This window comes from Quercus lobata, chromosome 11, assembly GCF_001633185.2.
Source record: "Quercus lobata isolate SW786 chromosome 11, ValleyOak3.0 Primary Assembly, whole genome shotgun sequence".
Lineage (NCBI taxonomy): Eukaryota > Viridiplantae > Streptophyta > Magnoliopsida > Fagales > Fagaceae > Quercus > Quercus lobata.
Window position 1 is genome coordinate 32,582,728 of NC_044914.1, and position 16,273 is coordinate 32,599,000.

At 34.5% G+C, this 16,273-nt stretch overlaps 1 protein-coding gene across 1 annotated transcript; it reads right to left on the bottom strand.

Moving 5' to 3' along the window:
• Positions 1 to 7,313: 7,313 nt before the first annotated feature.
• Positions 7,314 to 9,769, bottom strand: LOC115969156 (probable indole-3-acetic acid-amido synthetase GH3.1). Its single transcript, XM_031088730.1, has 3 exons — positions 9,311 to 9,769; positions 9,073 to 9,174; positions 7,314 to 8,945 (listed from the first exon to the last, which is right to left on the bottom strand). Exons 1-3 carry the CDS (start codon positions 9,628 to 9,630, stop codon positions 7,568 to 7,570), a joined length of 1,800 nt encoding a protein of 599 aa, XP_030944590.1. The 5' UTR covers positions 9,631 to 9,769; the 3' UTR covers positions 7,314 to 7,567.
• Between the last annotated feature and the right edge of the window lie 6,504 nt (positions 9,770 to 16,273).

Here is a 16,273-nt window from a genome sequence, read left to right on the forward strand (position 1 = left end):
CATGTTATTTGCAACTCATCACTAGGTAAGTATAGTAGTTGAAGGAGAAGTCAATGTTCTTATGTTGGGCTTGATAACCAAGTCTTATAGGATGTTTAGAGTACTCCTAAGATTAGTTTCTGAGTAAAGGTCGAAGGTTTTGACTGTTGTATATCTAAAGAGATAGTAAGCGATTAGTTTTCTTTTTGTTTGGATCTTATGGTGAGCTGGTTTAGTTAGATTTGGGTAATTTGTTGACTAAGCTTGATTTTCTGAATTCTTTAGGCCAAATCAGCAGTGAGTGAACTTGCTAAATGTGCCAAATCTCATTAGAGATCTTTCCATAAAGTCAAGTATTTTTTTTTTTCTTCTCTTAAAAGCGTTAAGCCATATTATTAGTCCTATAGAGTAGAGTAACCAGAGTTTTATTTTCATGGAAGTAATCGACATGTGATTTCTCTTATGAATTCTCAGATTTTACAAATGGTCCCAACCCACTTAGCAAGATCTATGCTTTAGGTCCATAAGCCTAATCATATCCTCCAAACCATACTTTTTTAAAAATCTCCATTTTTTTGAGATGAAAGATAGAAACTTGTATTACTCGTCAAGGAAAAATCAGAGTTACAATGAAGAGAACAGAAGGAAACACGTTGGAAACAAAATTCCAGGGAAAACATATATACCCCAATTGCTAAAGCCGCCCGTAGGGCTCAAGCTTGGGCCAGAACATTAAAGAAAAAATAAAGCTAGACCAAAGCAAATGTTGGTCACATTGTAGACACATCAAGAGTTTTTTTGTGCTTCCATAAGCCTCTGTACTCTATCAACAAGGCAAAAGCCCCATTAGCAATGGCCTACAGCTGCAATTGAATTTTTTCAAAGTAGAACTTGTTGCAAGCATTCCAAAAAGCCCACCTGTAACCGCCCAAACCTTAATATCTTTTTGATCAAGTCTATCCTGAAGCATCCTAAACAGCAAGAAAAAAATCTGAATTTTCATTTGGACATTTTTGCAATCTCCCTCTAACTAAAGCCTAAGTATTCCGAGCAAACAAGCACTCCCAAAGAACATGGCACACTGTCTCAGGATGTTGTCTACAGAATTCGCACCTCGAATCCACCCTCACCTTCCTCCTCTACAAATTATCTCTAGTCGGTAAAATGTTTGAGCATGCTCTCCACGTAAAGTTTCAAACTTTTGGGTGTACATTAATCAACCAGATTTTCTTCCATGTTTTTCCAATCTATTGTGCACTTGAGTTCTCGCCCTTAGGCTGCTATGTAAGCCTTAGGGACACCTGGTAAGCCGACTTTACAAAGAATTCTTAAGCTTTATTTTCCTTCCAAAATAGTTTGTCATCTACTTCGATGTTTGAGAGAGATATCGCCAAAATTTCTTGGCGAGTAGATGGGGCAAACAGATTAACCAATTTCCCACGGTCTCACTACCTTTTATGCTGGTTGATAAGGTCCCTCACACACATATCCGAAGGTATCATTCCAGTCAGGATCGGGGGATGATTGAGCCACTTATGCATCAATAACTTTATATCTTTTCCATCCCCAACATGCCATCTATATCCAGCCAAGATTACTTTCCTTGCCACCAACAAGCTACGCTATACATAAGACAGATTGTGCCCAATCTCAGCTTCCAAAAATGATTTATTAGGAAAATATCTTGCCTAATAAATCGAATAGAACAGAGATTCGGTATGGTGGAGCATTCTCCATGCTTGTTTAGCGAGCATGGCTAAATTAAAAGCATGTAAATCACGGAAGCCCATCCCTCCCTCCAACTTATCCAGTGAACCTTTTTTTCATCTGGTATCTGCCCCCACCAATAACGTGCCAAGATAGAGTTAATGTCATCGCATAAGTGCTTAGGGAGCCTGAAAATACTCATTATATAGGTTGGTATCACTTGGGCAACAGTTTTAATAGGTATTTCTCTCCCTACCTTGGATATAAACTTTTCCTTCCACCCTGTTACTTGCTTTGCTATTTTCTCCCTAACCCCCTTGAAAGTGTTCACCTTCGATTTACCAATGACCATGGGTAGACCAAGGTACTGTTCACAATCATTGAAGACTTGTGCACCCAATATGGCTTGAATATCTTGCTTGTTGCCTGTCCTTGTATTTTTACTAAAGAACAAGGCCGTCTTTCCTCTATTAATGGCATGACCCAACGCTGCTTCATAGCTGTCAAGAATATTCAACAGTTCCCGACATTCTTCAACCTTTGCTTGGTAGAATAGTAAGCTATCGTCAGCAAACAATAGATGAGAAATATTAACTTACCCTCTACATGATAGAATGCCCTTTATCCGTCTCTGCTCCTCAACTTTTCTTAGCATGCCTGACAATCCTTCGGCACACATGAGAAATAAATATAGTGATAGTGGGTCATCTTGTTTTATTCCCCTTGTAGGCTTAATGAATCCCTTAGGTTCACCATTGAGAAGAACCGAATATGAGGCTGTAATGACTGTCTCCATTGCTAGTGCAACCCATCTCTCATCAAATCCCAACTTGATCATCATCTTCCTTAAGAACTCCCACTCCACTCGGTCATATGCTTTGCTAATATCCAATTTTACAGCCATTTGACCATCTTTCCCCCGTCTTCTATTTTACATCCTATGTAGCACTTCAAAAGCTATTATGGTATTATTAGTGATTAGTCTTTCTGAGACAAAAGCACTATGAGCATCTGAAATAACTCTTGGCAAAATCAGCTTCAAACGGGTGGCTAGAACCTTTGAAAAGAGGCGAGATACCACATCCCCCAAACTAATTGGCCAAAACTCACTTATGTATTGAGGATCATTTTTCTTCAGCACCAAGACAATGTGAATGTAGTTCATTTTTTGTAGTAAGTGACCCGAATTAAGGACTGAGGGAATAGCTGTAGTAACAGCAAAACCAACAGCATTCCAATATTTTTGAAAAAAGAAAGGAGACATATCATCCGGGCCCGGGGCTTTTGAGGGGTGCATATGGAATAGAGCTCGACATACCTCATCAGCTGTGTATGGTTGCAATAGTGCTCTGTTCATCTCTGTTGTGACATGTTGATCAACTGATTCAAGGACCATGCCTATGCCAACATCACTAGGTTGGGCTGATGTGAACAAGCTCTAAAAATAACCTTCAGCTACCTCTGCAATCTGCCTTTCATCTGTACACCATACTCCCACCTCATTGAACAACCCCAAAATCTGATTTTTGCATCTTCTTTGACTCGCTCTTTGATGGAAATACTTTGTGTTTTTATCACCCACAGGTAGCCATATAGCCCTAGATCTCTATCTCCATGTCAACTCCTCATGGTGCAACATTCTATTAATTTCGGCCTTCGTTTTGCTAATATTGTCCAAAAGCGTTGGATCATTCATTCAAGTCAGCTCCTCTAGCTAGTACACGATGTTTTTTTCTTCAATTGGACTTTAGTGTTGCCAAAAGTTACCTTACCCCAATTCACCAAAGCTAGTTGAGTGTATTTTATTTTCTCAAATAAGCAAAACATCGGGCTACCTTGGACTATTATGTGTCTTCATGCATCCTTAATTATAGACCCACACTTTGGTTGGGATGCCCACTTCTCCTCAAATCTATGGGGAATTATTTTTCTTCTACCCACTTCTCTGGCCGTGTGGATAACTAGTAAGATTGGAATGTGATTCGAATAGGAGGCTAAGAGGTGTACAACCCAACTTCTAAGAAACAATTCTCTCCAAGCCCTATTTGCACAAGCCCTATCAATCCTTTCTTGAATAAAGGCATCACCAGGCCTCCCATTATTCCTTATGAAGATGTTCCCATGAAATCCCACTTCAATTAGACCACAGTAAAGAAGTGTACTTCGAAAAGCTATCATGGGAGCCTATGCCTTCGAAATTCGCCCCTGTTTTTCTTCGGACGATAAAATTTCATTATAATCGCCTATACACTTCCACGGAAGAAACAACCATGAGTGAAGATGGCGCAACAAGGTCCAGGATTCATGTTTACGACATTCTTCGAAATACCCATAAAAACCAGTGATCCCCCATGGTACACCCGGATCAGTAAGGATAATTGCATCGATGTGGTGTGGCGAGTATGCTTGGATATGTAGGTTAACTTCTTCTTTCCAAAGCATTGCCAAGCCACCCCAACTTCCATCACATGGCACAACAAGTCCTCCTTGAAAATTCAATTCATCCTTTATTTTCCGCATCTCATCAACCGTTTCCGCATCTCATCAAGCGTTTGTTTAGTCTCCATGAGGAACACAATCTTGGGAGCTTTTTCTCTCACCAAATAAGAGAGGACACTCACTGCATGTTGGTTCCCAAGCCCCCGACAATTCCAGTTTAATGCATTCATTATATTTGGCAGGACTAAGTTTCAACCTCCACCGGTGGAAAAATTGGTTTTGAGTTTGGGCCACCTTAAGTTTTTTTTTTTGGAATCATGTGCCACCTTAGTTGAGGGATGAAATAGACTTAATTTAAAAGTTGAGAGATTAAGGGTGCGTTTGGATACCGCTTATTTTGCTGAAAACTGAAAATTGAAAACAATAAAAAAATAATTTCTAGATGACTGTTCACATAAAAAAACACTATTCGTTTGCCTATTTGCACTGTCAGTGCAATAAGCACTAGTTTTTTTTTTTTTTTTTTTTTTAAAAAAAAAACGTGAAAACCCAAAACGTGGGACATGGATGTTGAATTCAAACGCTACCTAAATTGTCACAATTATTAGTTAAGGGACTAAATTGATACAATTAATAGTTGAGTGATTATATTGAACTTTGTCCCATAGTTGGAGGATCAAATTAGCAATTTAATCTTGGATGAATTCGGATTATGTTAATGTATGGAATGACAATTGTTTTTCATTGATGAAATCTACGAATGGATTGGGACTTTGATTGATTTATGGATTTGAACAAATCTTCAAAATTCTCATCTCATGTGTTGCTAAATGGTGTGGCAAGTACTGTCTTTCGTTCCAGACAATGAGTTGGTTCTTGAGCCCTTGACAGTATGGTCTGCTTGGCTTTTTAGTACAGGACTGCAAAATTTATAAATACAGCGAACTTACTTCATGATTTTTCAAAAGCAAAGTGCAACAGTTTTAATTAATTGGACAATTATTGAATCCTTTTATTGGTCTGTGATGGGGCTGTATAATTGGAATAACGAACTAGTACAATTGAGTAGTGACAGCTTTTGTGTTTTCTTTGGTTGGACTATATGTGATGGAGTTATTTACTATAGTACTAATTATCAGACACATTAAAATTTTCATCCAATGTGTCTTTTTCGTCTGTGTGTACTGTGTATTTCATAATTTCATTCGCACAGATTCACCAACGAAAACAAGTAGAAGAAACTTTTAACTCTCTCCATGCACGTCACTAGGGAGACAATCTCGATAATTAATAATAATGTGTTCCTGTAAATTTTTATCAGGATTGTCGAAGAGGACTTTGGTTTGCATCGAAGAGTCTCCATCAACTGTCGTGTTGTATGAATCACTAAGCAATTGGGTCACGCTATCAAATTAATTATATAGGATCCTAAGCTTTCAAGAAAAAGAAAAAAAAGAGAAAGAAATCCTTTACTTCCACGAAAAAAAAAAATCGTTAACCTTAGGCAATAAATATGGTTTATATCTATTTGGTAATCACAATTACGTTGTCATAGTAGTAAGAGTACAACAACAAGAAGCCAAATTATAATGTGACGCTATGGTATTCTATTATTCATGATCTATTCTTGAAAAGATTTCTTAATTTTTGGATATCCATCAAACCCATACAAGAGTTTTTTCTTTCTTAAGAAACTGTAAAAAGAAACAAACAAAAATACCTAATCAAACCAAAAAATAAATAAGAAAGAAAGAAAAAGAAAAGAAATCTTTGATCAACTGCTACATAAATGGATACGTGTGGAACTTCTTTTGAGAAATTGACATTTATGTTATGTATCGTGCTAATGAGTAATGACGGTAAAAGTTAGGCTAAAATGCAAACTCATCTTCTATGTTTCACTATAATTCATTTCAATCCTCTAATTTTGCTTTTATTCATTTCAATCATCCATATTTCAAATTTATTCAATTAAGCACATTTATCAACTTCAGTTAATTGTTACAGTTAATTATCTAAATTTTTAATTTTTTTCTTTAAATTTCAAAAAATTTTAAAAATCCAATTAATGATTGAAAAATGTTTTTCAAATTTTATTATTTAAAAAAAATAATTTAACAGAAATTAACAAAAATGCCTTGATTGATTAAACTTGAAACTTAGAAAACTAATCGAAATGAATTTTAATGAAACTTAGAAGAATTGAAGACCATTAGAGGATCTCAAATATCTTGGACAGCATTGAAGACCACTCAATTTGTTTGTGTTTTGCACATGGTACCATAACAGTGTATGTAGAGACAAATTGTGATATTCACAGAAAATTCCAAACCAATGAAATATGAATCATATTGTTGCTATTTCAAAATATCAACATCAAGAAATTGCATAGATCGTCGGTGAGCTGTTGATCACATGCTAGATACCAAATTATCTCAAAACTTTTAAAACACTGGCAAGAAAAAAAGAAAAGAAAAAGACAACAAAATCATTTCGCCTTGACTTTCATAAATGTTGTCATTATCTTAAGCTTTTGAGAACAAATCGCATTTCAATAAAATTTTGAGCCCATTATTGTCTACGCAAAACTGATTCAACACTTTTTCTTTTTTTTTGGGTCAATTACAGTTTATGATATTTATGTTTTAGTTTCATAATCAAAGGTAAATAGTAAAAAAGGTTATATGCACAGTTCACACAATTAATTTTGTGCAAGTAGGAAATATTTTAACTAAGTTTAAAAGAAAGGTTAATCAAATTGAGCACATATACAAATCCAATGCAATTCACTGTCTGTAGGACTCATACCATCCACCTTTAACTTAAACATTTGTGGTAAAAATAAATTGACTGATTTAATACAACCTTTGAGGAATACAATATTAGCTTCACGAAAAAAAAATTTTCAAAAGTGAAATTACATTTATTTATTTTCAGAAAATAAGTAAAAAATTAGCTTTTTTTTTTTTTACCTCAATGAGAAGGAAATGGGTATCATATTTCTTTGAATCTTTTATATAAAATCAAATTATTTCTTTTTGCCTTGAACCAATAACCAAATTTAAGAGTTATGATGAGTTAAGTCGGCACCTTAAATTTTTTTTTGGATGTTTGTGTTGTAATACCTAATCTACAAAGGACATAAAGAAACTCCTTTCCATCAAAAATGCATGAAAGAAACAAGTCACTAGACAAAAAACTTTTCAAATATAACATCCTTTAAATAAGTTAATTGAACCATAATACAAAAACTGACCCCCTGAAACATCCTAATCCCACAGTCACTTTTCCTTTTCAACTTTCCACAGAACCTACTCATTATGCAACAGACCCCCAAAAAAAAAAAAGAAAAAACTAAATAATTAACTATAAGAAATAACACGAGAATCTGATATGAGCATCCCATAGACTTGTATTCGGGTTAAATCAGATTGGGTCGGTTTTAGCGTTTTCTTTCTGGGGTCCAATGTGGTAAAGCTGGACTAAAATGTGTTGAGACGACCCTAGAATCCAAAAGCTCCATTATGGGTGTAAAATTCACACACCTCGGCACCTTATACTGGTTGATAGAGGCCCCTCTTGAAATTGCATAATCCATTAACTCCTCAAACGTACCGTTTTTGACCACACGTATCTCAAGCGGTCCAATTGAGTTGTCAGCAACTCGGCCTTGTCTGTACACTGAGTTAAGCGATTCCTCCATCGCCAAACAGCACTGACTTAGTACTTCCTCACTTGGCGAGTTAGCCGAGTCTTTAACCAAAAGCTCCCAATATATCACGTAGTGACCAGGAATCGTCTTCGTATCAGCGTAGCTCGTGTACTCAACGACACTGGTGTTGAACTCTTTCAACAGCTGCAACGCATTCTCCACAGCTTTCTGTAACTCGGCCTCGTCAGTCTTGTCTGAGTCAATACTCAACAACACGTTCTTCCTCCTCACGAAGTGGAACTGTGGGGCCGAGTTGTGGAACCCGGTGACTCGGAGGATGTCACCAACTCGGTACCTGCAGAGTCCTGCGTAGGTACTGATCACGAGCTCATACTCTTTCCCAACTTCTACATCAACAAGGTCAACAAGTTTTGGAGGTGAGTCACGAATTGTCCAACTGGCCGAGTTAGGATCGTGAGGCAGAAACTCGAAGTAGGCCATGTTTGGCATTATGGTATAAGACACTTCCGAAGGTTTACACATGGGGTTTAGGTTTAGACCAAAGTAACACTCCGAGGAGGCATACATAGTACAAGCGAGTGGCAATCCACCACTATAGTGATCCAACGTTGGAATATACTGTGCCATAGCTCCAGTAACAATCACATCCAAGTACTTTGTGTTAGGCCAAATCCTAGTTAAAATTCCCTCCCAATTTTCCTTTGAGCACTCCTTGGTAATAAAATTGGACATTTCTGGGTCGGGTTTCAGGATACGGGTCATGGTTTCTTTTAGAGCCGGGTCGGTAATTTTTGGGTTGAGGGTCCCGGTTTTGAGGTCTTGGACAAGTTGGGTCCAATTGAGTTTGAGGAAGTGGATGGCACGGAGGAGACCTGAGGCGAAGACTGCGCCGAGGCGGAGGACTTGGTTGCGTTGGATAAGGCCACATAGCATTTGGGTGTACATGCTTTGGAATGAATCCGGGCATAGGATTGCCTCATTGGGGCTTGTGTAGACATTGTACGGGTCATAGGGTCGGGTCTTGAAGTGCTCACTCTTGTAGTAGCTGGTGAGAACGGGTCGGGCCAACAGCCCACCCGGAGTCTTGGTTTCGGACTTCACAAACAAGAAGTACAAGCCTTTTCCTTTGTCCAAACCCGGCACATAACTGTCACATTCCCAAAAAAAAAAAAAAAAACACCATTTTAGTTAAAATAAATATACCAATTATTAATTAAATAATACTCATAAATTAACTCTTATATTATTTAATTTAAATTTAATTTTTTACTTACAGGTTCATCACCGGCATGAGAAGGCTGTACAGTAGCTGGCGACGATCCAACTCTTCCTGAATTGTTGGCATGAGTTTTCTTTCCCCAGCTGAAGTCCCAGAGCTGTAAAAATTTCCAAGCAAAAAACACATAAATTTGAGTCCAAGTTTTAATTTTTAATTTTTTTTTTTTTGCTTAGAGCTTAATCAAATACAATTATACAATGATGGGTTTTATTAATATATATATATAATTTTACCTGGTGAGGAACTCAGAGATGGGGTGAGCAGAGAGAATAGGAGAGCGGTCTCCATTAGCAATACGTTGGATTTCAGGCTGAAGATCCTCGTAGGTAATCATGGGTAGCTTGGATTTGAAAGTGTCACGGTCTGTGGCACCGTTAAGGTTGAACCTTTTGAGGTACTCAGTGTTGGCATTTCTGGCCAAGATTTCAGCCAAGACTCTCTCTTGAACCAAATCGGCGTTTCTTGTGGTCTCTTCGATGAATTGGAGAGCCTTGGCGTCTTTGTCACAAGCTGCAGGGCCAAGAGGGGATGAAACAGCAGAACCAACAGCCATTTTTTTGGTTTTGGTTTGGTTTTGGTTTTAGGACTCTAGAAATTAAGATGAGAATATGAGAATTTTTTAGAGAAACTGTGTTTGAGATGATGGGTTTTTTGGTCTGTTTTGGACTCTAAAGACTGGTTGTGGTGAGATTGGAGTAAAGGGGGTTGCGCATATATATAGATGGGAGGACATGAAAGTGTATTTTGAAGAGAGTGACATGTCACATGCCATGTAATGGGTGGGGTCCAATGTGGTGAGAGACAAAAGGGAGGCTTTTAGAGTGAGAGGGGTCGTGGAAAGTGAAAAACGAGTAATATAATTTTGGGCTCGGTGAGTGTAGGGAAGAATGGGGACAAGGTAGGGGCCCACGACACGTAGAGATGGCCAAAAATAAGGCGGGCATGTGGGGTTAGGTGACCGCCATGTCAGCGGAGCAAAAGGGTAGTATTTATTATTTTGCTGAGTTTATTTGGAAGATAATAACGCGTCACCAAACAATAAGGCTGCTTTCTGGTAAAACTGTTGGTCATGGATAGCGATAGGGGTAGGGTGTAGGAAACAGCAACTATTGTACGACCATTTTCACGTGAGACAGATGCCTTAAATCAATTGAACTGTTGATTCCTATTGTATAAACCCCTTTTATTTTTCTTGTTTTTCGTTTTTGTTTTTGCTTATAGACTTTATGGGAAGACCATTTAATAATATTCCATGCTTGGAAAGATCGATGATAGACATGTAGTAAAAAGTAGGTGCTGAAGGGCCTTAAGCCAATCCTCAAAAAAATAAAATAAAATAAAAGTGCCTTAACCCAATTAAAGTGAGTGAAGTTTGGATAATAGTCATAATCAACCAAAAGAAAAAAAAAAAAAAAAAAAAAAAAGAAGAAGAAAGAATAATATGTGTACAAAAGTAAAAGTTGTGTTTTGTTAAATAGGGTATCTTTGGAGTTTTATACCTTTTGTTTATTAATTTCATTTAATTAAGTTTAAATTAAATAGGGCATCTTTGGAGTTTTATACCATTTGTTTGGAATACTCTTTGGAGTTTTATACCTTTTGTTTAGAATACAACGTATTAAATGATGTTTCATTAACTCTTGAATTCAAATCCTCTAAATTTCTTAAAGTATTCTATCAAATAAATTTTCCTAAATTCTAACAATTCTTTAATAATTTAATGGTCTAGATTCTATCATGTCAGCATTCCACTAACAATATTCATAATTATTTTGTTTGTGACATTATTTTATTATTTTAAGAATATTGTTAGTGAAATGCTAACATAGCAGAATCTAAACCATTAAATCATTAAAGAATGGTTAGAATTTAAGGAAATCTATTCAGTAGAATACCCTAGGAAATCTAGAGGATCTGAATCCAACGTTTTAAAAAATGCACTCCTTTTATTTTTTGTGTTAAATTGCATGCCTTAATTACATTCAAATAAATATATACATTTTTTTGGTATTAAATATTAAATTATGAGTTTAATTATTAATGCACTTTGTTTATAAATAGATACACTTTTCATTATTTCATTGGAGGGTGCACATAAATTCAAAGTCGTTGTGTGCACTTTCTTAATATTTGTGTATAATTTGATTTTGTTTTATAAAATTAAAATTATTTTAAAAAGTATTAAAATGCACCTTAACTTATACCTTAATATTAGAAAATTATTAACTCAATTTTTTATAAAAATATATTTGTTAAACAGAATAGTCTAAAAAGCCTTTATTGAGATAGGCTATCCAATACTTATTTTTACTTCAATTTTTTTCCACTCAAAAATCATTTTTTGAAAAAAAAAAAAATGTGGAAAATTATTGGATAAATAATCTCGATTTGAGCTTGTAACCATGGAATTATTATATAAAAAAAATAAAAAAATAAAAACTCTAAGCTTGAATGCATATTCAAAGCATTCGTTTATAATATATATTACAAACAAATATATGCAAAGGAGAGAATATAGTTCGAATATCTATTCTTAACTTTGAGTATAAATATAGTTGTAGGGACACGATTTTTAACGACCCAAGGATGACGTTGGGCGCATATATAAAGGGCCCGAACAATACGATTTGTAGAGAGTGGGTTTGGAAAAGCATGCCCTTGGGCACTGGGCAAGGGTCTGGTCCTGGTTTCATGAGAACTCATACAAAGGTAGGCTTGGACTGTATAGCTGAGCCTTACATTGATGTGGTTCAAAAGGTTTGGCTCCTCGGAATTAGTCCGAGATGCATTACCTTCTCACCATTCTTCCTCCCTTTTTTCCCGGATCCCCCTTTTTCTCAGCTCTCGTTCCCTTTTATACTAGTATTTTCTTCCCGTTCTTCACCTATGTGTTCGTTTTTCCTTGTTTGGAGTAGTTACTCGTCTTATCAATCCATACGTCAGAGTGGTTGGGAAAAGCTAGATAGCATGGTGTGAGCATGGGTTTGTCAGGTGCTAGGCTCCACATTATGGTGTTGGCAGCTTTCTCGTTTGTACTGCTCTTGTACTGAGTTTGTCCTTTTCTTCAGGCTCTTTGTGAGGTGTTGAGCGTGAGATCGTCCTCGGCCACGTTCTTGGGCCTTCAAGGAGTTGCATTGCACGTCCTCGGCGGTTGGGCTCTATCGGACAGGGCTTTGGGCCCTTAACACAAAGTGAGCTGGGACCTTAGATTTCGGGCCCCACAATAGTCAAGTCTTTATGTTTTTTTCTTTATCTATAATTCTATATCGATTAAGTTGAACTAACCAAATAAAATATTATTATTTATTATACGATCCATATATGTATGTTTTGTGCCATTTAGTTTTCTAATTTGTACCTATGCTATCATACCATTCAAGAGTATCACATTATGAATTTTATAGCAAGAAATACGTTTTTTTTTCCCCATGGCTACAATTATAATTACACGATTAAATTTATTATGTATTAACAACTTAATATTTTATGACAACCAGTAATTTATCATAATATTAGAGTAAGTGGTCATGACTTCAAATCTTATGTCCGATCTACCTCTTATTTAAGAAATATTAAAAATTTAACTCATTAAGTCCCACTTATAAAGGTAGAGTTTGGATCCATATGTGTAAGAGAATGTTAGAATTATGATTAAGTAGAGTTTAAACTTTTTTAACAATCGGTAATTTATTACCAATCCGGGTTATCAAAGGCCTTTTGTGATTATTATTTGAATTTCTAGAAGTTTGTGGCTTTTTGTCAAGCTTAAGGGTCATATTTTAAAAACGTAATGAACTCAACTTTTGCAGGTTCAGCTCAACTTGCTTTCCTTAAAAGTGCTTGTATTTATGAAATAATCCTTGTACTTAAATAATTTTATGTACCCTGTTTGGTGGGGTGCCTCTTCACAATTTTATAACCCAGGTCGGCCGGAATGTTAGCTTGTACAAATGATCCATAGGTTGTTTCTTAAAGGCATTCTTTAAATAAATAATTATTTTAAGCATTAAAATAACGAGTATAAGTATTCTTAATTAATGAGCAAAACAACTGTAACGAAGACTAGAAGACTGTTATTAACCGTCACTATCATACATTAGTAAAATAATTAGAAGCTAAAACATATAATATAAAAAATTCTGCAGCCAACCGACATAATATTATCCTTGATGTTCACCTTTATATATAAAAAAAATTGATGCTCTTCAAGTCACCGTGCATTTTTTGAATTTCTTTCCTCACATTGCAATGCTAATATACTATAATTTATCCAATCACATTTCTACATATATTTTTTAAAAATTTTTGGTTTAGTTGGATGACCTATTCTTGAAACTTACATATATATATATAAACAAAATGAATGACTCATTCATACAAACTGTAGCTGCATGAACATTGCTTCACGAAATTGTGGTAGAGTGCGTAACAAAAACTACAAAAAAAATTATTTAAAAATATGAACTCAAAGTCTCAAACTAAAAATATTTAAAATTGTTCTGTTAACGAATACTCTTAGGCTATTTGTTAATTGAACATTTAAGGAAAATATTAATACTACTTTCATGAAAAATATAAAAAGCTGTCAAAAACTTTATTTGCTTTTTTTCTTTTTCCTTTAAAATTTCTTAAAAATATTTCATAAACCAATGTATTTAGAACACTCATTAACTTTTTCCAATATAAAAAATATGAACTCAAAGTCTCAAACTAAAAGTTGCTAGATGACTAGCTCCAAAATTATTCACACCTATATAACTAATTTTTGTAGACCTTAACCTCATTTTTGGCATACATAATTCATATAAAAATTGTGATGGCGTGTACCAACAGCCACGGCATATAATTACTTGCTGGTATCAAAGAGTTGTAATTGTCAAAATTTGGAGTTCTTCGAAAATTTCCTAGCTTGAGTTATCAATAGTCAAACTAGATGGAAGAGTTTTGGGTGTAAGGGAAAGAGCAGTATACTTTCCCTCTTATTGATTTTCCTTCCATGGTTAGGTTTTTATGGAAAAATTTAGCTTCAGAGACCTTGACTACTCAATTATTCTAAGCAAAAAAGCAAGGGACATGTCAAAAGCTTTTATCTAGATCTCTTTGTTTGTTAAAAAATGGATTGAATGGGACCTCTCATCCTCTATCTAGATGTATAGGTAATCCGATTAGGTTAAGCTTAGATCACCACTTTATATCATAGATAACTCTGACCAACTTCTTGTTTTAAATTGATCAAACATGAACAAATCAACAAAGTTGTCTCTCTTTTCAGTTTCACCAAATTTAGATAATTAGACAAAAGTTTTGTTTTATATAATTGGGGCCTCTGTTAGGTGACAAATTGAGAGCGTACATTATTGCTAGAGACTTATGCAATTGGTGTTAATTAAGGACATTAAAAATTTTATTTGGATGTTGCTAACGAGTGTCATTAGGACATTAGTTAACAATCCATTTTAGAAAAGTATTGATACCACTTTTATGGGAAATGAAAAAAGCTATCAAAAATTTTTTTTTTCTTTTCCCATAAAACATTTCTTTAAATGGATTGTTAACCAGTGCCCTAAGAGTATTTATTAGCATTTCCCATTTTATTTTACCAAATTTATAAATGGGTCATGTTAACGTACGGTATTGGTTAAAAATCAATTTTAGGAAAGTTTTGACATCATTTTTATGGGAAATGAAAAAAACTGTCAAAACATTAATTTCTTTTTTTTCTTTTTCCATAAAAACTTTCTTTAATTAGATTCTTAACCAACATCGTATGACACTCGTTAACATTTCTCTTTATAAATTTGAAATGTCATCGATCACAAAAAAAAAAAAAAAAAAAATTGATGATACTCTGAACTCGATGGTAATATCATATTCATAACTCCATCCTTTGCTGACTAGATTCTCCACTATATGCACCTTGACCACAGATAATACATTGGTGTGCACTTGTTTATGTTGTAATTAATAATTACAAACTTAAAAAATTTGCAGGAGAATTCCTGCTGTATAAATTATGAGCTTCTAGTTCTAGGTAGTTCGAGACAGACAAACATAGTGCAAATTGAAACTCAATTGTGACCTTCGAAAGAACAATTATAATAAAAAATTAATTAATCCGCGTAGTTTTGTGCCTTTGACCCACTTACTGTAAGAGTTTGAACTGGTCAATATTAAAAAATAAAAAAAAATTCTTTGATGTGCTAGGAAGGTTGCAAATGCAAGTAATCCTTATTTTTTAGTTCGGAAACAAATGTCGTAGGCAAGGTGACAAGCTGAGAATCTTGTTTCTTTTACTGAAATATATAATAAACAATAACGGGAAGTGGATTACCAATGTACAACGTGATATGTATGGGGTAAAACGAGCTATGACAAAAGTAAATATCTTTTTTACATATTAATAAATTAATGAATAAAGTAAAAAAAAAAAAAGTTTAGTACCACGTGAAAAAATTAACTTACTTGATATCCATTATTCAATATGAATTTTGAAGTGACTTGATGTTATTTGTCTTGTTTTTATTTATATTGGATGAGAATTTGTTATGGTAGATTTAAATTTTCAATTTCAAAACCTTATGATTTAATGAGGAATTTGCTATTATAGATTCGAATGAGTTAGTCTGAATTATTAGTAGATTGTTGTTTAAGTCAGTCTATATTAATTCATAATGTGGACAATGAATAAAAGTTAGTCATGATTTTTCCAATTACAAATTTTTAACGAACCTAATATAGATTTCTTTCAAAGAAAGGCTTCTTATTCTCATAACTAATAAAAGAAAAATAGAAAGAGATTTGTCCTTAAAATCAATCCACCAATAAGGCACTAACAAATCAATCTATCAATCTATTATTGAAGTTGTTACCTTAAATCGTAATACTTCACCTATATTTATGTACTTTAGAAACAATCATTTCTATGCTTTTTTTTTTTTTTTTTTGGAATAGAAATCCTTCACACTTTTTCTCCAATAATTACGTTTCATAATCCATACACCATTCATTTTGGATAAGTTTCATTACTAGTCAAATTATCGGCACTTTTCCTCAACTCAAAAATCATCTATCTATTTATATAAATCTATTTAAATATCATTTTTTTTAAAAGTACAACCACCTATCTATAGCATGTTTCACTCTCGAATGTGAAGAAATTAAGCCAAGATTGACTACTATTTTGTACTCCTCTATTT